This window comes from Thunnus maccoyii, chromosome 17 (assembly GCF_910596095.1).
Source record: "Thunnus maccoyii chromosome 17, fThuMac1.1, whole genome shotgun sequence".
NCBI classification, from domain to species: domain Eukaryota; kingdom Metazoa; phylum Chordata; class Actinopteri; order Scombriformes; family Scombridae; genus Thunnus; species Thunnus maccoyii.
In genome coordinates this window covers 5,944,069-5,968,536 of record NC_056549.1, presented here as the reverse complement: position 1 = coordinate 5,968,536, position 24,468 = coordinate 5,944,069, and the positions used below count along the sequence as shown (strand labels likewise).

The 24,468-nt window shown below is 37.2% G+C and overlaps 2 protein-coding genes across 4 annotated transcripts; both read left to right on the top strand.

Annotated features, from left to right (window-relative positions):
• The first annotated feature begins 3,311 nt into the window (after positions 1–3,311).
• Positions 3,312–9,923, top strand: LOC121882853 (interferon-induced protein 44-like). Of its 2 annotated transcripts, XM_042391322.1 has the most exons (8): positions 3,312–3,874; positions 4,547–4,588; positions 4,701–4,734; positions 4,835–5,030; positions 7,375–7,521; positions 7,734–7,905; positions 8,094–8,194; positions 8,789–9,923. In XM_042391322.1, the coding sequence occupies exons 2-8, from the start codon at positions 4,549–4,551 to the stop codon at positions 8,981–8,983; spliced, it is 885 nt and encodes a 294-aa protein (XP_042247256.1). In that variant the 5' UTR covers positions 3,312–3,874; positions 4,547–4,548; the 3' UTR covers positions 8,984–9,923. The 2 variants fall into 2 exon arrangements, with proteins under 2 accessions (XP_042247256.1, XP_042247257.1); XM_042391323.1 differs by lacking the exon at positions 3,312–3,874 and having other exon boundaries at positions 4,321–4,588.
• Positions 9,924–11,952: 2,029 nt separating this feature from the next.
• On the top strand, positions 11,953–22,140 carry LOC121882854 (interferon-induced protein 44-like). 2 transcript variants are annotated; one of them, XM_042391324.1, is made up of 8 exons: positions 11,953–11,974; positions 12,593–12,652; positions 15,105–16,534; positions 16,635–16,830; positions 17,978–18,124; positions 18,256–18,427; positions 18,628–18,728; positions 20,747–22,140. In XM_042391324.1, exons 3-8 carry the CDS (start codon positions 16,479–16,481, stop codon positions 20,939–20,941), a joined length of 867 nt encoding a protein of 288 aa, XP_042247258.1. In that variant the 5' UTR covers positions 11,953–11,974; positions 12,593–12,652; positions 15,105–16,478; the 3' UTR covers positions 20,942–22,140. The 2 variants fall into 2 exon arrangements, with proteins under 2 accessions (XP_042247258.1, XP_042247259.1); XM_042391325.1 differs by lacking the exon at positions 11,953–11,974 and having other exon boundaries at positions 12,067–12,652; positions 15,105–15,710; positions 16,354–16,534.
• Positions 22,141–24,468: the final 2,328 nt, after the last annotated feature.

The following is a 24,468-nucleotide window of genomic DNA, read 5'->3' as shown; positions in this document are numbered from 1 at the left end:
GGAAAGCCTTTTGGACCCTTTTAAATGGTTGTTTATCAGCTGGTTTGGCATTTGATTACCATCTAAACAACAGTCTATATAACAAATGCATGTCATCATTTTTCTAGCATAAATTCACCTCTACCAACAATAAAATAGTCTGTAATTAAATATATTTATATTTCATTTGTTTGACAAAAAACAGCTCAGAGTGTTAAAATAATTTTTAAAAAGTCATGTAACTGTGGGAGGTTCCATTAACTTATTAATATGGTATCAGAAATTAGTCATTCAAATAAATTTAAGCTTGGAGAAATAAAAACTCTTCATGACGACTTTTGATGAATTCAATCTGTAAAGCTCAAACAACATCCTCTGCCTCAGAGTTACAGACTGGAATACATCATGGCAATTTAAGAATGATTTTCATCCCACTGGTTGATAAATGCATTAATAATCTTTCAGCTTTTAGGGACAGTGCCCATCACAAGTAAACAACAATGTTCCATAAAATAGCATAAACCTCTTTCACTAGTCTGGTTCAATATAAAATTACAGCTAAAGCATTGCACTTACACTAATATACTTGAACATACTTGAAGGTGCAGCTTACCGTTATTTTTTAGTCGTGGAGGTTCAGTTTTCAAGGGCTGGTAGTGTGGAAAACAATAACACTGATATTTGGGATGGATTAGAGTGATGCTGGAGAGTCCAGCTTCATTAACTCTGTTAAAAGTGTCTTAGAAGGCAGAATGTGCAAATTGGCCATGGCGGGCAACACGGCACATGACTGTCTCACCAAAAAGGTACAGTAAGATTGATTGTGTTGATATTGAGAGTGAGAAATCATCCTGAATTTATCTAATATAAAACTTTGCCAAAGCACCAAATAAACTGTTTAAGGCCACCAATCTGTTGCTGTAGCAGCTTCTTTTTAAAGCACTACTGACTTCCTGTCTGTTGACAGGGGCCTCAGCCCCGAATATTGTTGGTCCTCAAAAACTAATATTTTTATGTAACAAAGCAGAATTTAACTTGGAAGGGTGAGAGATATGGCGCAGCACACAAGATGCATACAGGCCATGGTAATCAGGAGAGCCCCCTGTCCCTGTGTAAGAAAATGACAGTTCAATTTTGGCATTGAAAGTAAAACCTGAACTGAAAAAGGAAACACTGGTATTGAAACAGTTGAATTGGAAGAAGTTGTATTGGCACTGAAAAAAGTTCCCCTGAAAAATAAAACACGGACATTAAAAAAATTACAATCTCTCATGTTCCCTCACCCATGAAGACGGTGGTTACCGTAACTTGTCTAGAAACGGCTCCAAGAGTACGCTTTTTTTCTTGCAAAGATTCAGTTTTAACAATTATTTAAACAAAACTATGACACATTTTTTTATTATTGTGTGACACAGAATATAGACATACATTACATTTAAATGGTCAAAATCTGCATCTATGGCTGGTTAGTTCACTTATTGATGTTATCAGAGATGAGTCATTCATAAAAATGATGATAATAAGCTGTTAGTAAAGTTAACTTTCTGATAAATTAAATCAGTAAAGCTCAAATAATCTCCTCTGCTTCAGAAATGGACTTCTCTGCTCATCACAGGGTCACAGCACCACCCACAGGCTGAAATACATCATTACACCTTAAGAATAATTATAAAGCAACTGGTTAATAAATGTCATTAATTACAATTCAGTTTTTAGAGACATGATACCCCTGAGTCTTCTGCACTATGTACACATAGGGAATCAAATTTTTAAAAAATATGTAGCTTATGATACTATTACAATGCCCATCACAAGTAAATAGAGACGATAGTAAAGTCTTAATTATACTCAGCAGTGTTTTCTTCAGTTATTGGTGTCGGGGCTGGGAGGAGCACATTTGGTTATTAGCAATAATTGATCATTATCAAAGGTAATTCTTAATGATTAAATCGATAAAATTATTAATACGGATTAATAACATGCATAAAACAACAGCTGTAAACACACATGCAGGTGAATGTGTGTGTGTGTGTGTGTGTGTGAGAGAGAGAGAGAGAGAGAGAGAGAGAGAGAGAGACAAGATGGTGGACGTCACGTGAGAGTGAAGATGGCGGACATGACTACGGGAGGGAGTCACGTCACACAAGAATCAAAATGGCAGATGTGACCGCAGTGTTTTGGTTAGAGACAATAGCTAAGATGGCGGTGCCTACTCAGCATGGGTCTCTAGTCGCAAGATGGCGCCGACTGGAGGTTGGAGACTCTGCAATCACCCATTTCAGGGTGTGTGCTAACAAATACACGTCTGGTGGTAATATGGCGAAGGGCAGAGCGTCCCACATTATCTTTCCACCAGATGTGTGAATGGGTGTGAGTGTTTATGTGCGTGTGTGCGTGTAAGAGAAAAACGCCAGCTCACGGCTGAGTTCTGCAGCTGTGGGGAGAAAGCTGTAGTTGCTTTCTCACATAGAAAAGAGCATATATGGACAGTAGTCTATAACGCACGTTGTCTTGACTGTTGACCAACAAACCAACCTGCTGTCTCGCTTGTGGTGCCACAATACACAACAGTCCTGAGTGGGACAACACATATCAGCTTAGTGTGGTGAACACAACTAAACAAGCAGCGAGCATCGATGCTCCTCGGAGCTTAGCAGAGCAAAGGACTCGGAAGCAGAGCTTCCTGCGGCACGGCTAAAATGGAAAGGCAATGGGTATATCTGTGCGGCTGGCACTTATAGCTGAGGTGATGTCATGGCTGCATTTCCAGGACTGTGGTGTTTGAGCATCTCTGCCAATGAGAGACGAGAGTTTGGGCTATCCGAGATCTTGCACCAAGGTGCTAACTGCAGGGCAGGCTGGGAGTTGTAGTCTGTGTGAGCAGCCTTTTGTCGCTCTTCCTTCGTTACAGGGATTAAAGGGAAAAGGCAGCCTTGTGGTCATGTTTCCAAATTTACAAAGTGGGCCTGCCTTTGTCTGACCACATGGTTGAGGCCCAACAATGGGATAAACTACTTTGGTTGATATGTTTTTATGCTAGTGCTAGTTTATATCTCCTAATTGCAAGAATTTTTACTGACTTATGACAGTGAACTTTAGTTTGACTGGATTTCCTCAACAGAGCCACAGCAGGATGTATCATCACAGAGCTCCAGCAGAGGGCAGCATGCTGCCATTTTCTTAGTGCTCTGATTAATAGATGTATTCTTTGATTTTGAAACAGTAGCCTAATGTTGTTATTTAGCCTTTCTGAGGCTATTACACAGTTAAATAAATTAATTTTTTTGATGAAAAACTCATCACTTCATCCTGGCACCGGGCCTGCAGCTAACATCATATCAAACTAGCCAGCATGGTGTTATCACCACCAGCATGCTACTCATCCCACCAATCAACAGTCACATAATCACCCTCAGCTACCTCATCTTAAACCGGGCTCAGACTGCAGAAGTTTTAAAATCCTAACTGATTTTGAAAGTGGATTGCATCATGCATTTAAGAAGACAAACTAACCAGGAGTCTAACAATATGTTAAGCTAGCATGAAGTTTAGTGGTGATAATAAAAATCAATGTTGCTTCCTCTTTGAGTTTTACTGAAAATGTGTCCCACTATCTGTGAGGTTGTTTCGATCTGCAACATATCAGTTCAGACACAAAGACAAAACATCCTGATGAAAATGAAACTGAATGTGCAGTTTGTGGTCTGAAGAGAACGAGATGAACGTGTCTTCTGTCATGTGAGTCTACAAAATACAAGTACAATAGGAGTGGGAGGATCATTTAATATGTTAATTACTGTACTGACGTTACAGGAGACTATAAATTACCACACTTAGTCCAAGGCTCACATTCAGTCTTTGACTTTGTTCCAGCAGGACAACAACAACAACACAGGTAGAAAGTTTCAATCACATTTATCCTCAAATGTGTGATTAAATTATTGTTTCCTGTGAAAAGTTTTCTTTGTTAAACTGTTTTATGTTTGTTTTAAATATCAATATTGTGCTTATTGGTGAATAGAAAAACTAAACAAAATATGATCATTGTAAGAATAACAGGACAAAATTAAGTGTATTTGAAAAAGCTTTATAATTTTGACATTTTGGGTCTATTTAGTGTAATTTACTTTAGTTTGATTCATTTAAAGTCTGGTTTTTGGTCATTTCTTTTCTTTAGTTAATCATTTTTCTGATGATGAATGATTTCGATGTGTTTTATTCAGTGTCACTCAATATGACAGTTAATAAAACTGATCACATTTTGTACACTGATTAAGTTTATTAATTTGTACTATAACTGTCGATGGTTTTAATCAACTTTGAACCTGCAGCTACATTCTAAGTTTTTTAATAATGTGACTTTTTATATTTGCACTCAAAATGACACTAAAACATTTTTTATTTAGGTACAGAAAGATCTAATTTGCTGTTGTAGCATATTAGTAATGTTATTACAAGTAATTATTATTAATTAATTTTTTCCACCAAAGTGTAGCTTTACAGCAAAACCTAAATATTTTCTTCAATGATGAGTTTAAAACTTTTTGTGTGACTGTTTACTCTCCAGCTATGGGATCAAAAGGCTCTAAATCACCTACGCCGTCTCCATGTAAGACTATTTTTTAATTTTTAAATTCAAAGAAAATTGCTCATTGCTGCATGATGAAGGTATTTCTTCATAATCTTTTGTCTTATGTGAACTTGTGTCCTATATTTGTCAGTTCTCAACACACCATGGAGAGAAATAAACTGGAGGTAAGTGTGTCTCCACCTTCACAGCACAAACTGCACAAATTAACTCTGTAAAACTGCACTTTAGTTTAAACTCTAATGTGATGTTTCCTTCTCTGAGCAGTGACAAACAGAGCGCTCTGCAGTATGTGAAGAACTACAAACCTCACATTGAAGGTCGGCAGCTCAGGATTCTTCTTCATGGACCAGTTGGAGCTGGAAAGTCCAGTTTCATCAACTCTGTTAAAAGTGTCTTACGAGGCAAGATGTGCGCACTGGCCTTGGTGGATAGCACCTCTGCTGGCTGTTTCACCAACACGGTATGAAGCAAGTTTGATTGTGTTGATAAAGTAAGAAAACATCCTACAGGTAGTATGTCTTATAAAAACTTTGCAAACCTTTATGAAACTTGATTTAGCCTCTTGGCTCCGTATTATAGCACTGATAATAATAGTATTAATAACAATAATAAGATGTATTTGTAACAGGGAAATCACACTTTCTATCATATGCAAGACAACAATAGAACAATCCAACAATGCAACTATTACTCAGAAAGATGAGTCTATAAAAATGTGCAGCAGTGAAAATGCTGCACATTTTTATAGATAAGCTTTGACTGCTGAAGCAGCTACAGGAACCCACTGACTTCCTGTTTATGAACTGAACATCCTAAAGTGTTATAAAAGCATAAATCATACATATCATCTGCTGACATACAGGAAATTATTCTTCTGCCTCTGTGGTCTGGTTAAGTGTAGGCAACTAAAACAGCTTCAGTTAAAAAGAAAGAGAAGGTAGGAAAGAGTAGGTCTGTAAAGCACAGCTTCATACGTCCATCCATCCACCCGACTTATCAGTGGTAAAGAACTTGCAGCTGAGCACAAGCAGTGGACCGTCTGGAGACCTATGTCCACTGGAGGCCACTCGTCAGGAAAAATATTTTAGGTTCTTGAACAAATGATGAGTGCTGTCATTTCTTGTTGAGATCAGACTTACTCTTCCAAACTTCAGATTGAACCATTTAAAGCTTGTTACTCAGGTCTGAATCTCCAAACTGAACAGTGCCACCAACAGAATAGAGGCATTCACAGCTTTCCCTCATCAATGGAAACTTACTTCTGTGTTCTTATTTATGTTTGATGTTTTTTCTTTCTCTGCATAATTTTGACAATGATTACATACAAACAAGTGACCCAGGATTTTACAGGGAGCAGACCTTCTCATGACCTTCAGGGTGCTTTCACATTTAACCTGTTGACATGAACCTTGGGGTGTTTTCCTGTTCGGTTCGTTTAAGCTGTAGTGAGAGCTGTCAATCAAACTCTGGTGTTGACCAATTAGACCAAGACCACCTGAAAAGGTGGGTCTGGTTCCAGTTGGGCTTTGGCATGCTTTGTTTGTGGTGTGAAAGCAAACGGGACTATTTTGTGATGGTAAATATGTGATTTTATATGAGATAGAGAAGTAAAATTCAAGAAGTGCAGTTTATGGAGAAAGTAACAAAATAAGGAATATGAAAGATATGCTTGAGAAAAAGTGGACTTTGGTTAGGATCAGAAGTTTATTTATCAGCTTGTCCACCTCTTCAAACAGACAGGCGACTATATTACTGATGATGTTATCTGGCTGCTTCCTGTAAGTAGCATATACTCTGATGTGTGCATACACACACACACATGCACATATATATGCATAAATGTGTGCAGTATCCAAGCCTGTCATATCTCCCCCTTTTTTGTTTTTTTGTTGTTTTGTTTCTTTTTTTGTTTGTTTTGTTAACAGACAGACAAGGAAGGTATTTTAAAAAACAAAAAGATTCAATATTGCTTATTCAATTTTTCTGTGTTTGACAACCGTTAACAAACCCCATATCCCATAAGTCCACATGTGGCCTCAGAACATTATTTTACTTGTCTTCTGGCAGCAGTTTGCATCATACAAGGTATTTTTGAGATTGCACAGGTGTTTACTGTTTGACTGGGAACTGTGCCCAGCTTTTCAGAAACAGATCTACAAATATGGCCCAACCGTTGTCGTCTGCACTGTACACCACTGTAGAAATACTGGATTTAAATGTTGGTTTCTCCCCGGGAAAAGAGGTTCTAATACCAGGCAGACAGTAAACACCCGTAAGATCACAAAAATACTTGTGAAGTCAGTTTATGATTCCTCATTCTGTGGTAACTGAACGAAGTGTAGAGAGTTTAAAGGACCAGTGTTTAGGTTTTAGTGGCATCTAGTGGTGAGGTTGCAGATTGCAACCAACTGAATACCTCTTCCCTCAACCTCACCCTTTCAACTTTTCTACTGTAAAAACATGGCAGTGTAACATGGTGGGCACCGTGGAAGGGGACCCACTCCCTATGTAGATATAAAGGGTTCATTCTAACGTAACAAAAGTACAACAATTTTTAATTTCACGTGATTATAAACTAATGAAAACATACTTATGAATATTATATTCCATTTCAGTAGATCCCCTAAATCTTACACACTGGTCCTTTAAACCCTAAAAATGTGAACTAATAAAATTAAACCGATTAATCCGACACACTGAACTAATCTAATACTATTTACTTTATGGTAGCTGGGTTTTGATGTGTCTATTCTTGCTCTCTAGTGATCACAATAACTTCTCTTTTCTCCATTTGTGGTTGACAGTACACAACCTACAAGATCGAAAAGGAAACCCCGAACACCTTTCACCCTTTTGTCTTCAATGACATCATGGGCCTAACCGAAGGCAAAGGTGTCCTTGTGGACGATGTCAAACTGGCTTTGAAGGGACATGTGAAGGAGAATTACAAGGTATAGTCACTGCAAACACTGGAGACATTCATCAGTATAATTAACAAGATTATTTTGAATTAGAGAACCAGTTAGAAGTTTGGACACACTTTCTCATTCAAGTGAATGGGAAAGCGTGTCCAAACTTTTGACTGATACTGTATATGTTTATTATATTTGATCAAACATATTGCAGCTGCCATTATTTAGGTGGATTTAACTTTGTTTTCCAGTTCAATCCTGAATCTAAATTGTCAGAAGGCGACCAATTCTACAACGCAACAGTAAATCCCAATGATACAGTGGATGTCCTGGTTTGTGTCATTCCTGCCGACACAGCACATCTAATGACAGACAAAACTCTGCGGAAGATTCGGGAAATCAGGACAGCAGCCAGTCGACTAGGTGAGAGCACTAATCAATATTTCTACATGTAAGATGAAAAACATCATCTGAATGTGGTACCAGAATTTTTAAACACTCACCTGTATGTTTGTTTGTAATTTCCTTCATCACAGAGAACAGCAGCTGTAGTCAGTTTAAACTTATGTCAGTTATGGGACTCATTAGTTTTCCGTCTGTTGTCTTGGCAGGGATTCCTCAAGTGGCCATTCTCACCAAAATTGATCAGACCTGTCCTGAGATCAAAGAAGATTTAAAGATAGTCTACAAGTCCGCCGTCGTGAAGGAGGAGGTACATTAAATTCAATTTAAAAAAATATTTTGGTACTGTTAGCTAAACAAAAATGACATTGTCAACACCTTCAGTTTCACAGTAAACTGCCTTAATTTTAAAAGTACATGTCTGGCGATTTTCTATATTTTTCTTATTGTCAACAAATCTCATGTTTGGAACCAAACCAGCAATAAATTGATCTACTAACAAGTATTGTGTGAGTATCCAAAGCCTGATATATATTATTCTTCTGTGCCGTTGACCTCTGTTGTTGTCCAGAAACTATTAAAAACACGTCAATGAGCCAAACCGCTGCACTGGGTGACATGCTCCTTTATTATGAAGCCAATGGCAACTGTAGTTTGTCTCTGAAGAGTAGTTGCTTGTATGGCAAACAAGACTGAGTATGTGTGGGAAAGCACACACAATACTTGTTGGTAAATCATCAATCGCCAGCTATATTCCTTGAAATGATGGATTGATTATGTCTGGCCAATACCCTCTCTGCTTAATAAGGTCAATATCAGTCCAACTGATTTGATCGGTGCAGTGAGCACAAAAGCATTGGGGCTTTTTTTTTTTGCATCTGAGATGTGATTTTTTTATACGTAGATAGAGCAGTTCAGTGTGAACGCGGGAATCCCAATGAACTGCATCTTCCCCGTGAAAAACTACTCTGAAGAAATCGACCTTAACGATGACACCGACTCACTGATCCTGAGCGCGCTGAAACACATCATCAACTTTGGAGAAGACTTCATGAACCACAAAATGAATCAGGCGGAAGGTTCACACGGATATGCTTGAAGACAACATAAAAAAGGTTGTATGTCATGACAAATGTGCTATTATCCAGCAGGATTTATACATTAAAACAAACTACATTATTTGTATTACTTTTTGCTTGTTTGTATGCATTATCTATATGGTATCAGAAATTAGTTAAAAACTCTTCATGACAACTTCGAATGAATTCAATCTATAAAGCTCAAACACCCTCCTCTGCCTCAGAGTTACAAACTGGAATACATCAATGAATCAATGAATTACAATTTAGGGATGATTTCCATCCAAGAGCAAGCAGTGTTGAGGCGGTACTCGTCACACCAGAAAGTCAAATCAAATCTGCAGGAAGCTTTAGCAGGAGGCCACCACCGCTGGGTGGTGAGGACACTGGAAGTGTTGCTGGTTTTTCAGCAGCACTTCCAGTGTCCTGCTGTGCTTGTCAGCCTTCCAGAGGATCAGAATTTACATCAGGAATGGCTCAAATTAATTTTTGGAGACAAACTCTAAGCTAGTGACAGCTTTTGGAAAGCAATATTGCACTGACTTACTAATTTAAAACTAAAATCAATATTAATCTAATATAAATAAAGTGCACTATGTCTATAGTACCCTTAAAAAAAGAGTTACAAGATTCTCCTAAGAAAGAAGTTACTTTTATTGCACAGTTTTAAAATAATTTTGGCACATCAATCTAATGATCAGGCCTTCAGAAACAGCCATACAGTTACATGTACTAATTGAGCATAACTTTGCTAGTTAACATTCGCAAAGCTCACGTACATGTGGCTTGCAGTTTAGCATTAGGTTTAAGTTAACTGTGAAGCTTGCTTGTATCAATGACCACAAAAACAGTGTACCTGTTATATGGACTTAAGTGTTGGCTTCTAAGCTCAGCCCACCACATCAACCTGCTGGAGCTCACAGCAGTTCAGAAGATGTTTCTCCACTTTGCCCCAGAGCTGAATGGAAAGCATATGATGGTGAGGTCAGACAACATCACAGTGGTGGCCTACCTGAACAGTAAAAATACTAATTAAAGCTGTTTCACCTAAAAAAATCGGTGTTTCTCTGACGATGTTCTGCGAGCACTGGACCACCTGGAAGGGCTGTTAGCCGAGCTGCTGCTAACATTTGTTTCCATTTCATCCATTCCATTTCCACAATGCAAATTAATGAGAGTTATGATAGTTTCCTCAGTTCCTTCATGATAATCTTCACGAGGAGCTAGTGTTTTGCAAAGAGCTTCCCATGAGAACAACGGCAGATAATGTAATACGCTGCCTTAATGATTTCCTCACCAAAAAAGGTCTTGAGTGGAAATACTGTATAGGTGTTTGCACAGATGGTGCTGCATCAATGGAATACATTGTGGTGTTGTCAAACTGATCCAAGAGAGGGCGCCAGACGCCAAGTGGATGCACTGTTTCTTGCATAGGGAAAGTCTAGCAACAAAGGCCCTATTTACATCTGGTATTAACATCCATCTCGGGTGATCTGATCACAAGTGGACAGCTCTAAGTACATCTGTTTACACCTGCCATTAACGTCTCCATGCATCTCCACATGCGTCCTGAGTGACCACTTGTGATCGGCTCTCACTTCACCGCTCTATATGCAAATAGACACGTATATCATTTCATTTTCAAAGGCCAAATTTGTTCATTATTAACCGGCGGGAAGACCGGGTGTCCGCTCCGTCCAAAGTTGTGTTCAATATGCAGTGTACTCCCTCACGAAAATCAAATGCCCATCCTATCAATTTGCTCTAGTGCCGCATTGGAATGTGTATATATATACATATATATATATATATATAGAGAGAGAGAGAGAGAGAGAGAGAGAGAGAGAGAGAGAGAGAGAGAGTTGAACAGCTTTGGAAATCCACATTAAGCTTAAAAACACACAAATATAACACATAATTATTTGTTTTGCACCTATTAATATATAATAATTTAATGTTTATTCATTATCTAGTATTGTTTTTAATTCATAGAAGTGGCCTGAAAAAGATGTCTTTTCAACTTTGATTTTCAACCAAATCCAAATGTCATTTAGACGCCGGGTAAAGACGTCTCTTCAGTGATGTCTTGCTGGGTTTGATGGCATTTTTCAGTACTGTTACCTTTTAGCAGGTCTACAGCTCCTGAAAAAGACAGAAAAAGAAGTAACACGGGCTACAAAAGTGGGAAATATAAGCTTTCTTTCAGTACTGTATTCATTCAGAAAAAAACAAATATATCAAGTAAATTTTGACACAGTAATATTTTTATTGGCCAGCCAGCTAAATAACACACAAGCAAATTACTAACACTAACTAACAAGCTAGCAAAGGTAGTTTATTCATCAGTAAGGTTTAATAAATGTTGACAACCAACTATGGAAATAATTTTAAGTCAAAATTTTGGTGTTGCCAGTTTGAGCTGAAATGGTCACTTCATTAATTAATTTGTCAATCGACAGCAAATTAATCAGCAACTATTCTGATCATCAATCATTTGAGTTACTTTTCAAGCTAAAATGACAAACATTTGCTGTTACCGGCCTCTTAAATGTGAATATTTTCTGCTGTTCTCTGTTTTATATCATTGTAAATTGAATTTCTTTGAGTTTTGGGTTATTGGTCGGACAATTTCACATTTCTTTGTATTTCTTTATTATGTCAAATTTACCCCCATACACATTTCATTACCTTGCTGATAAATCCATAAAAAGAAAATAGGAGTTTACAGAAGTAGGATCATATTTATTTTCAGTTGCTGATTTATGATCTTGGAATAAAACGCAAAATGAACTTCTGTGTGTTTTCAAAATTAAAAACATCTGAATGTCACTGATTCAGACCAGCTGAGGAGCCTCTGGATAATAAAATTATCACAGTTTTTCTTTGTTAACAAATAAAACATGTCTGGATTGAAAACGTCACTGGTCTTCTGATTTTATTCTTGAAATCAAACATTATATGTAATATCAGGCTTACACCACATCGACTACATTCAGGCACTGCATTTGAGTGTAGGTCACCCATGTTTTTCACCAAGGGTATTGCAATTTACAGTGGCATTACACATACAGCCCAGTTTATTTTTTCTCCTTTTCTTGTCATGTTATTTTCTTTCTCGTTTATTTGGGGAAGTGGTCCTCAGATTTTTTTAACAATCAGAAGTGGGTACAAAAGATACAAAAGGTTGAGAACCCCTACATTAAGGTCTTTGTAGACTGTAATTGGATGGTCAGGGAAATAAAGTCACATTTGTTTCCACCCAATGTATTTAAAGTCTAATATCCACTCTCATTTTAGCTTTCGTTGGGACATTCAGTTCCCTAAATTCAAGGGAAATGAACTTGTCAAGTTGACAAGTTACATGGTTTAAAATAAACGTGGTTAAAAAAACCCAACACACTTTTCTGTGTATAATGTGTAAATCACACCTTCAAATAGAAAGTTCAGAGTAGAGACATTACAGTAGTGAAAATTAAACTGTGTTGTGTGGTTTGTGGTCTGAAGAGACGTGTACTTCAGTCACACCTCAGATTTTTAATCAAAGTGAAATCAAAAACAGGAGAAGTAGAATAATTTCATACTGTTTTTAAATTACACATTAGTATTTTTAGTTTACTCTTTTATTGTAGACATTTCTCCGACCAGTCAGAAGGCTCAAGATTCTTTCACTTTGTTCAAGAACACCACAGGTATGAAGTTTCAATCATCTATGTTGTCAAATTTATGGTAAATTGTGATCCTTGTGCTTATAAACAATGGTTGAACAAAACAACAACAAAAAAAATGATCATAACCAATAATCTGCAGTACTACATAGTGTTATACTCATGGATGTATTATAAGAGCTCTTATTATACATCCATGGTTATACTGACTGTAAAGGCTGTCGCTGGTGTCTTCACCATAGCAACGATCGCTGAGAATCATGGGTAGGCTAATGTAGTCGCTTCCGCTGTTGTACAAAAACAAAAAAGGGAAACAAAAAATGAATAGATCACGTGATTTTGTTTTTCATTTTAGGTTTAAAATGAAAAAAGGAAAAAACCATGTGACTTCCGTTTTTGGTTTCAAACGCAAAAACAAATTGGCTGAATGTCCGCAGACCTGTGCAATATTCAATCCAAAAAGGAATGACGATAAAATGAATCGGCAAAAACCAAAAACCGGCCGGGTTTGATTTTGTTTTTTGTTTTGAAACAAATAACAGATTTACCGTTTTTTGGGTTTTGAATTACAAATGAATTACGAATTATCCGATGATACCTGGACTGATACTGATAATGATAATGATCATGATAATGTTCGCTAGCGAAAAACAGGCCAAAAGCCATTAAAACAAAATGCACTGGAAAAACTGAACATCCGACTCATTAGTAAGTCTTTTATTACAACCAAACGGTGAACAAGACTTTTTTAGGCGCCCAAAATATTACAATTAACTTTCACTGAAAACACACTGTGAAATAGCAGCAGCTACGCCTATACGCCATTGTTACGTTACGTAATCAACATTGTCGTCATGGTAGCAACTTGCCAACAGGAGAAGCAGAAGAATCCATGTGAAAAATGTCAAACGGATTCTTAAGGGACATGTAAAAGACGGCTACACGGTACAGTTACTGCATTATTAAACTGACAATATTTAGTTAATCGTTTAAAAACAGTTATTAAGTTTGTTTTCTATTATAAGTGTATATATTATAATTCTAGTAACTGTGATCTTTTAATTAGATTTGACTTTGTTTTCTAGTTCAATCCTGAATTGAAGTTGTCAAAGGAAGATTGTTACTACACCAAATCCCCAAATGCCAACAACAAAGTGCATGTTCTGGTTTATGTAATTGCTGCCAACACTCTATCTCTGATGAATGATCGAAGGAAGTTTGATTTTGTTGATTAAGTAAGAAAACATCCCACATTTATTATGTTGTATAAAAACTTTTGCAGCAAAAGTTCTGGACAACCCTTCATTGTCTTGCCAAGCCATCGGTGGCACACCCACTGCATCAACACAGGCGGGACATTCAATTCAATTCAAACTTTATTAAGGACACAACTCATGAGGGGTCCATAGTAGGAATAAATACACCTATGTACATGGGTATCTACATTGCACCTGCTCAGACTAAAGTGTGTGCCCAGCCCCACTGGCTTGATAGGCAGCTTCATCTGAATGTCATGGTCCACTCAGTGGTCCAACACCGATCACTGTATTACTGGTTCCACTAGTTTTACCATTAGCCATTAATTAGATACTCCTTTGTTGTGAGAACTTTTCTTGACTTACATCCCTTGACCTAGGTTAACAAATGGGGAACATATAAGTTTTCAATATGAGTTTGTGTGTAAGTGAAAGAGTGCCGTCAGCTCCTTCTCAATAACTGCTGTTTGGTTGAACTGAACCCATAACACTGGGAAGACTCAACTGGGAAGACTCAACGTGCACCCACATACTCTGAGCCTACAAGCTTTAAGCATTGCCTTTGAGCTCTGGGAGGTAATATAGAGCACTTCTGGCAATTAAGACTGTATTTAAGAAGTCCTTCATCCCAAATCTTAACTCTGCAAAGTGACTGATGAGATTTAAGCCACAAACATGAACTGTTTTGAATGTGTAATGTGATCTTGTCTCTGTGTTTGTTACACTGACTGGTTCATTGTCTCTTTCTCAAGAATCATGTGTAGTGCATCTTCATGTTTTGGTGAGCTGAAGACAATGTTCCACCCTGGTGGAGAATAAAGATATATTTTATTCTATATTCACTTTTGTCTATAATATCACTAGCTAATACATGCTAACCAGCTAACTGGGCCTGGTGCCACAAGGGGGCTTAAGGGGGCTTAGTCCCCTCAGCTGTATTTTTTGACCCCTTTGTTTAAGCTGAGGAAAGGTAAGAAAGAATTTTGCTGGTTTATTTTGTAAGAATTTCTGCTGGTTTGGTGTGCAAAAGAATTACTTTGCCAGTATATTTTTAGGCTATTTGCTTGGGCTGCGCTGTCCATAGTCCTGAAACTGATCAGAGGAGATTGATAGATAGACAGACAGAGTTCACATCACTTAGTTCAGTTTCTTAACCTGCTTGCTTTTCAAGGTTGTAAATAGAACTTTCAGGCCTAATTAAATTTTTCCCCCCATTGTAGCAATCCACAGACAGAAGGGAAACAACAGGGAAGTGAAGGGACAGTCAACAAGAGAGAGAGAGAGAGAGCTGTAAGTTGCAAACAGCTGTTTCTACACTAATTCATAAATTCAAAAAATAATTAGCGCTCTGCTAGTGCTACGTACTTATGTGAGTGCTCTGGTCAATAAATGTATTATTTGCTTTTAAAATTGTTTTGCATCATGCGCTTAAGAAGACAAACTAACTAGCATGCTAACAATATGTTAGGTTAGCATGAAGTTTAGTGGTGATAACAATTAAAATCAATGTTGCTGCCTCTTTCAGTTTTATCAAAAATGTATCCCACTGTTTGTGAAGTTGTGAGCATGTTAAGATCTGCAACAGATCAGTTCAGACAAAAGACAAAACATCTTGATGAAAATGAAAATGCAGCTTGTGGTCTGAAGAGAACGAGGTGAACGTGTCTTCTGTCATGTGAGTCTACAAAATACAAGTACAATAGGAGTGGGAGGATAATTTAATATGTTAATTACTGTGCTGACATTACAGGAGACTATACATTACTACACTTAATCCAAGGCTCAGTCTTTCACTTTGTTCCAGCAGGACAACAACAACAACACAGGTAGAAAGTTTCAATCACATTTATCCTCAAATGTGTGGTTAATTATTGTTTCCTGTGATTGTTAAACTGTTTTATGTTTGTTTTAAATATCAATATAGTTTTTCAGCTTATTGATGAAAAACTAAACAAAATATGATAATTGTAACAGCAACATGACAACATGTATGTGCTTTATAATTTGAGATTTTGGGTCTGTTTAGTGTAATTTACTTTAGTTTAATTCATTTAAAGCCTGGTTTTGGTCATTTATTTTCCTTAATTAATCGTTTTTCTTATAATGAACAATTTTGATGTGTTTTATTCAGTGTCACTCAGTATGACGGTTCATAAAACTGATCACATTTTGTACACTGCCCAAGTTTATTAATTTGTACTATAACTGTCGATGGTTTGAATCAACTTTGAACCTGCAACTACATTCTAAGTTTTTTAATAATGTGGCTTTTTATATTTGCACTGAAAATTACACTAAAATATATTTGAATTATGTACAGAAAACCCTAATTTGCTGTTGCAGCATTTTAGTAATATTATTAATTATTATTAATTTACTTTTTCCACCAAAGTGTAGCTTTACAGCAGAACCTTAATACTTTCTTCAATGATGAGTTTAAAACTTTTTGTGTGACTCTTTACTCTCCAGCTATGGGAGCAAAAAATTGTAAACCAAATCAGCCGCCTCCATGTAAGACTATTTTTTAACTTTTTACAATTCAGCTCATTGCTGCATGATGAAGGTATTTCTTCATAATCTTTTGTCTTATGTGAATGTGTGTCCCGTATTTGTCAGTTCTCGACACACCATGGAGAGAAATAAACTGGAGGTGAGTGAGTCTCTACCTTCACAGCACAAACTGCACAAATTAACTCTGTAAAATTGTACTTTAGTCTCTACTCTAATGTGATGTTTCCTTCACTGAGCAGTAACAAAAAGAGCGCTCTGCAGTATGTGAAGAACTACAAACCTCACATCGAAGGTCGGCAGCTCAGGATTCTTCTTTATGGACCAATTGGAGCTGGAAAGTCCAGCTTCATCAACTCTGTTCAAAGTGTCTTACGAGGCAAGATGTGCGCAATGGCCTTGGTGGATAACGAGTCTCATGACTGTTTCACCAAAATGGTATGAAGCAAGTTTGATTGTGTTGATAAAGTAAGAAAACATCCCAAATGTAGTATGTCATATAAAAACATCACAAACCTTTATGAAACTTTATTAAGCCTCTTGGCTCCTTATTACAGAACTGATAGTAATAGTATTAATGTCAATAGTAAGATGTATTTGTAATACTATTATTTAATCATTATTAAAGTCAGCACACTGAACAGGGAAATCAAAGTTTGCATCATATGCAAGACAACAATAGAACAATCCAACAATGCAACTGTTACTCAGAAAGATGAGTCAATAAAAATGCGCAGCAGTGAAAATGCTGCTGCGAATAAAGTGTTAAAGGCCCCAAATCTACAGGAAGCTTTGACTGCTGCAGCAGTAACAGAAACCCACTGACTTCCTGTTTATAAACTGAACGTCCTAAACTGTTATAGAAGCATAAAATCCAACATATCATCTGCTGACACACAAAGTTATTCTTCTTCTTCTGCCTCTGTGGTGAAGCTCTGGATATGTTTAGGCAACTAAAACAGCTTCAACTTCTCAGTTAAAGAGAAAAAGAAACCTGCTTTGACTATTAAAGGAAGTAGGTCTGTAAAGCACAGCTTCATACGTCCATCCATCCACCCGACTTATCAGTGGTAGAGAACTTGCAGCTGAGCACAAGCAGTGGACCGTCTGGAGACCTATGTCCACTGGAGGCCACTTGTCAGGAAAAATATTTTAGGTTCTTGAACAAATGATGAGTGCTGACATTTTTTGTTGAGAGCAGACTTACTATTCCAAACTTCAGATTGAGCCATTTAAAGTTCATGTTACTCAGGTCTGAATCTCCAAACTGAACAGTGCCACCACACCATTTGTCTGTTTTTTTGGCTACTGTACGGGGGAAAAGGACCTGCTCCCTATGTAGATATAAAAGGCTAAACATACTTATGAATATTATATTCCATTTCAGTAGATCCCCTAAATCTTACACATTGGTCCTTTAAACCCTAAAAATGTGAACTAACAACTAAATTGATTAATCCGACAGCGTGTGGAAAAACCTAATTAATCTAATACTGTTTACTTTATGGTAGCTGGGTATTGATGTGTCTATTCTTGCTCTTTACTGATCACAATAACTGCTCTTTTCTCCATTTGTGGTTGACAGTACACAGCCTACAAGATGGAAAAGGAAACCCCAAACACCTTTTACCCCTTTGTCTTCAATGACATCATGGGCTTAAGCCCAGTAAAAGGTGTGCTTGTGGACGACGTCAAACTGGCCTTGATGGGACATGTGAAGAAGGATTATGCGGTATAGTTACTGCAAACACTGGAGAGTCAAAAGTTTGCACACACTTTTGACTGGAACTGTATATATTTCTTATATTTGATTACACATATTGCAGCTGTCATCATTTAGGTGGATTTAACTTTGCTTTCCAGTTCAATCCTGAATCTAAATTGTCAGAAGGCAACCAATTCTACAATGAAGAAGTAAATCCCAACGATAAAGTGCACGTCCTGGTTTGTGTCATTCCTGCCAACACAGCACGTAACATGAGAGACGAAACTGTGCAGAAGATTCGGGAAATCAGGATAGCAGCCAGTCGGCTAGGTGAGAGCACTAATTAATATTTCTACATGTAAGATGATACTTGAAAAACATCGTCTTAAAGTGGTAACCAACATTTTTAAATACTCACCTGTATGTTTGTTTGTAATTTCCTTCATCACAGAGAACAGCAGCTGTAGTCAGTTTATGTTTATTTATCTCAGTTATAGGACTCATTAGTTTTCCATCTGTTGTCCTGGCAGGGATTCCTCAAGTGGCCATTCTCACCAAAATTGATCAGACCTGTCCTGAGATCAAAGAAGATTTAAGGACAATCTACATGTCCGCCAATGTGAAGGAGGAGGTACATTAAATTCAATTTAAAAAAATATTTTGGTACTGTTAGCTAAACAAAAATGACATCGTCAGCACCTCTGGTTTCACAGCAAACTGTCTTAACTTTAAAGTGTATATCTGGCAATTTTCTATATTTTTCTTATTGTCAACAAATCTCATGATTGGAACCAAACCAACAATGAATTGATCCACTAACAAGTATTGTGTGTGTATCCAAAGCCTGATATAACTTATTTCTCTGTTGTTGTCAATAAACTGTTAAAAACACATTAATGAGCCAAACCGCTGCACTGGGTGACATGTTCCTTCAGTATGAAGACAATGGCAACTGTAGTTTGTAATTTTTAGACATCTATTTGTATCTCGGCCCCACAGCTTTCAGTGGCTTTATCTCAGCTACTTCAACAAATGCAGTAAATTTAAACATTGTCACTGAAATGCTGTTAAAACACATTCAGATTATGCTCCCTATTTAAAAACCTCACTTTCAAACTAAATTCTGCAACTGCACCACAATCCTGCTAAATAAGCATATTAACATATAATCTCCAATATTGTAGGAATTATGTTCCATCAGTGCGACCAATCACATCATGACTGATAGAGATAATTATTCATTGATCCCACGGATCTAAAGCTTCATACCAATTGTTTAAATTTAAACTGCGATTACACATTATGTGCAATAAAGATTTCAGGTCAGGAGATGCTCTAACAAACTGACACCTGTCTTGTGCACAGAGTCACAGTGTTATAACGGAAGGACATGCAGAGGTTTCATTCTGAGCTGAGGCTGAATTCATGCTGTGTAATATCTGAATGTGAGTGAAAAAAATGCTGTTCAAAGAAATGACTGATGCACATAAAAGCGGTAACTTTAGAAAGTCCTGAGTAACTAAGCTAATATCCAACCAGGATTTAGATTCTGACAGATAGTAAATCTCCGCTAATGAATGCGGTTTGATGCCATGGATGTATAAAGAGAACTGGATACAGCATCGAAGGCGGGGCCCTGTTCATTCCTATGAAAGTTGCTCAGTGGCGCATGAAGCCAAAAAAGTTCAACTTCTGTGTATAAAATAACCCAGATCTTCTGGAATCATTGGGCCCATAGAGCAAGCGCACTAGTGACTTTCACCGGCCAAGCTGGCTACTTCCTGTTTAGCCCTCTGGCTAACTTGAATAGGGATATACAATTCAATCATGCAGCTCTTTTAGGCTTTCGAAATGCGGACCGAATGGATCAAATTCTGATGGTGTGGTGAGTCATTTCACGGGGGTTGTGATTCTCAAAAAAAATTTATTCACTGATTTACGGATGTCTCTTTCACAATGTAAGTCTATGGGAAACAGTCTTTTTGGGCCCAATAGCGTCACGTGATGTTGTAATTACACAGTTTGGCCACTATGTCAAATTTGGCTTTACAGCCCGGTGCTGTTCCTGGGGGCTTGTTTGATACGGACTGAATGAATGAGGAAATGAAACAGCGTGTCTGGCTCTGTACGAGGGAGGAGACAGAGAAACGTTGTTCGTTGTTGACGAAAACTCAAAGTTTTCATTAAACCCGCTTTCTGAAACAGGCCACAGCTCTATGTGAAAATTGCCGAGATAACTTCTGTTGTGATTTGGCGATATATATAAAACTGATGTGAATTGAACCTGCAGATTTTTTTAACTCTCAGGAAAGACGTTCCTTGAATGGCAGACGCCACTGAGCATGTGCAGGAATACACAACCTCTTGACTTTGTACTATAACTTCAGTAAACAATTTTAACAGTTTCTGGACAACAACGGAGGTCTACAACAGAGAGGAATAAGAGGCTTTGGATGCACACACAATACTTAGTAGATCATTAATCACCAGCCATATTCTTTGAAATGATGGATTGATTATGTCTGGCCAGTACCATCTCTGCTTAACAAGGTCAATATTGGTCCTACTGATTTGATCGGTGCAGTGAGCACAAAAGCCTTGGGGCTTTTTTCTTTTAGCTCTGAGATGTTGTGATTTTTTTAAACGTAGATGGAGCAGATCAGTGTGAACGTGGGTATCCCAATGAACTGCATCTTCCCCGTGAAAAACTACTCTGAAGAAATCGACCTCAACGATGACACCGACACACTGATCCTGAGAGCGCTGAGACACATCATTGACTTCGGAGAAGACTTCATGAACCACAAAATGAATCAGGCTGAAGATTCACACAGATATGCTTGAAGACAACATGAAAAAGGCTGTATGTCATGACAAATGTGCTATTATCCAGCAGGATTTATAACAGAATCTACATTTCTTTATTACTTTTTGTTTGTTTGTATGCAGTTTCATTCGCTGTATTGAGACTAATATGTGATATAGTCTTTATATATATTATAATAAATTAAGGCTGATCAGTTTCTCCATCTCTCAAGTCACGTTGATTTGCCCTAACATTATTGAAACCCACAGAAATTTGTATTCATTTTTACATTTCCAAAGATACCCAATATATCAGGCTGAATTTCAAGGAAATGTGTTTAAAATGCTGAACATCTAGAATATTTCCATTTGATGGAGTATCATGTTTTAATATTAGTATATTCACTGTGTAGCTTTAATGAAGAGCTGGAACAATCTGACAATAAATCTGCTTTCTGAACCTTCAGCACAAATGTGATTATTATTACCATTAAAATGTTTTTTTAAGTGGTGTCTGAATGTCAAACCATTGGACTCTAAGGTAATTTTTCCATTTTTCATTCATTATTACCAGGCAACAAACGTTAATTTCAGAATGTAATAGGAAAGCCTTTTGGAGCCTTCTAAACAGTTGTTTATTTGCTAGTTTGGCATTTGATTACCACCTAAACAGTAATCTATATAACAAATGCATGTCATCATTTTTCTAGCATAGATTCACCTCTACCAATAGTAAAATTGTCTGTAATTAAATATATATATTTCATTTGTTTGATAAAAAGTAGTACAGAGTGTTAAGATAACTTTTAAAAAGTCATGTAACTGTGGGAGGTTCCATTAACTTATTTATATGATACGAGAGATTAGGTATTCTAATAAATTTAAGCTCAGAGAGTTGAAAACTCTTCATGACGACTTCTGATTAATTTAATCTGTAAAGCTCAAAAAAACCTCCTCTGACAGACTGGAATACATCATAACAATTAAGGGATTATTTTCATCCAACTGGTTGATAAATGCATTAATAATCTTTCAGCTTTTAGGGACAAAAATGTAAGTATGTGCCATTTATAACTATTATTGCCTTTAAATAATTTAGCTTCTAAAACCATCACAAGTAAACAACGTTTTCTTCCATAAAATCTAGCATAAATCTCTTTCACTAGTCTAGTTCAACATAAAGTTACAGCTAAAACATTACACTTACACTAATATACTTGAACATACTTGAAGGGGCAGCTTACCGTTATTTTTAGTCGTGGAGGTTCAGTTGTAAAGGGCTGGAATTGTGGAAAACAGTAACACTGATGTTTGGGATGGATTGATGTGATGATGGAACCTCCTGTGCTGTAAAATTACTCAGTTTTATCTCCTTGCTCTTTTGAAGTTATTTGAAATTTTGAAATTCGTGTCTCAAGAGTGAGGCAGCATTTGTCACACCAGAAAGTCAAATCAAATCTGCAGGAAGCTTTAGCACGAGGCCACCGCTGCTCAGCGATACGTTGAATGCTTACGTAACTTCTGTAGTTGGAGTTTGCATTTCAGCAAAGACAAGCAAAACAGGACACTGGAGGTGTTGCTGGTTGTTAAGCAGCTGAAAAGTCTTTTCAGCCTTCCAGTGGATGGAACATCAGGAATGGCTGAAATATTTATATTTATAATTTTTGGAGACAATCTTCCTTCTGCTATCGGCAAGTGGTTGTTTGTGTGTTTGGCACATTTTAAAGCCAACCATCTGCTTAATGAGACTCAGAATGCTGCAGGATTTTCATCTTCGATCTTTGGATGAAATTTTAAAACATGGTTTCTTTCTGTTACTCAGCTAAAGGAATATATCCATGCTAAATCTAAGCTAGCGACCTCTGGCTACATTTGAAAAAATGACTTTTACTTTAAGAGGAAATTTAGACAAAATCTTACCATTCTGAAACATCCTCCCGTAAGGGAACTTGCATTATTCATTGGGTAGCATGGGTAGGTATGGCTGGGGGTGAAGTGGGGTCACACCCCCAGCCAATCAGAGTAGGGGGTCTTTAATGCCAATTTTATGTAAATAGCTTCGGAAACAGCCCACTGCTAACTTCTGTTTGAATAGCTACTCTAAGCAATATTGCACTAACTTACTAGTTTAAAAACTAAAATCAATATTAATCCAATATAAAGAAAGTACACTGTGTCTATAGTGCTTTATAAAAAAGAGTTACAAGGTGCATTTTATGTACTTACAACAGTAACTAAAGTAAACCAGAGTTAGAGCCATAACCTCAGGTCTCCTTACTATTCTATCACTCCATGATACAGCAACCTACTGCTGGATAACAGCTGAAAACATAAAACCTTTCTCCTAGGAAACAAGTCACTTTTATTTCATGGTTTTAAAATAATTTTGGAACATCAAACTAATGATCAGGCCTTTAGAAACAGCTATGTGCTAACTAAGCATTACCTTGCTAGTTAACGTTAGCAAAGCTCACGTACAGGACGCTAGCAGTTTAGCATTAGGTTTTCTGTTCACTAAGTTAACTGTGAAGCTTGCTTGTATAAATGACCAGAAAGAACAGTTTACCTATCAATGTTGTATGGACTTAAATGTTGACTTCTGATGTTTTCTGTCTGATAAAACTGCATTACATGTGTTGAAAACTGGTACTTATGTATTGGCTGGATCCTCTCAGTCCTGCTAACACTTCACATGCACAGATGCATGGAGGTAAATGATTTAATTTTGAGTGCATAGTTGTGGAAACTAAGGAGGGCATTTAGTCTGCATGATAGTTTCTTTTTTGCACATGCTCTGCCCTCTAACAGGCTTCACTACTGAGAACAGATCACTGCGAGTCAAGTTTCACCATCCAGAGAGCTAAACCAAAACAGCTAAACAATGAATTGAAACTCACTATAAAGCTCTGTAAAGATTTTCTGTAGGTTCATCACTACAAGACACAACCAACACATTACACACTGACCGCTCAGACATTATTATCATGAAAAATATTGATTTAATCTAAGCTGCTTTAATCTTATTTTTGTTCTGGAAACAAATGTACTATCAGGGCAGGATTTCTGAGATGCTCTGTGTGGTCACCAGGTCCAGCTGTTGATGGTCTGTAAACAGCTAACAATAGCAGTTTTTCCCGCCTCCAGTCTTTTTGATATAGACTAAACATGTCCTGGGCCTTTCTCTGTACTGTATGCACAGAGATGAAACTCCATCTTTTCATACCAGTATTTCCCAATAGACTATGCAAGATTATTCCTAAAACACAAGGAGTAAGATGCAAGCACAACACATATTTAAAAGCATTTTCACACCCTATTTACATTGGATAATCCTTGAGTCTGTTGTATTGTTGGGATACATGTACCAATACCTGCATAACCTAGCAAGCACAGCTCTCTTGTGGTCAAAGAAGGTACCTGATGAATCCAAAACATGAAAAATATTTGGAGGTTTAGACTTTGTATGTATAAAGGCAACATAAGGTTCAAATCTTCCTGGCAGTACTTACATGTTACTGTGACCTCTAAATGGAGAATTACATAAATTCCTTGACAATGTTTAGTTT

What these genes read in the sequence shown, in the direction of transcription:
- LOC121882853 (XM_042391322.1), top strand. Translation starts at nt 4,549, where the DNA reads ATGGGATCAAAAGGCTCTAAATCACCTACGCCGTCTCCAT. An exon ending in CTGGCTGTTTCACCAACACG is followed by an intron (nt 5,031 to 7,374) that starts GTATGAAGCAAG and finishes TGTGGTTGACAG; the next exon opens with TACACAACCTACAAGATCGA. An exon ending in GACAGCAGCCAGTCGACTAG is followed by an intron (nt 7,906 to 8,093) that starts GTGAGAGCACTA and finishes TTGTCTTGGCAG; the next exon opens with GGATTCCTCAAGTGGCCATT.
- LOC121882854 (XM_042391324.1), top strand. Translation starts at nt 16,479, where the DNA reads ATGTGTGTCCCGTATTTGTCAGTTCTCGACACACCATGGAGAGAAATA. An exon ending in TGGAGAGAAATAAACTGGAG is followed by an intron (nt 16,535 to 16,634) that starts GTGAGTGAGTCT and finishes TTCACTGAGCAG; the next exon opens with TAACAAAAAGAGCGCTCTGC. An exon ending in ATGTGAAGAAGGATTATGCG is followed by an intron (nt 18,125 to 18,255) that starts GTATAGTTACTG and finishes TTTGCTTTCCAG; the next exon opens with TTCAATCCTGAATCTAAATT.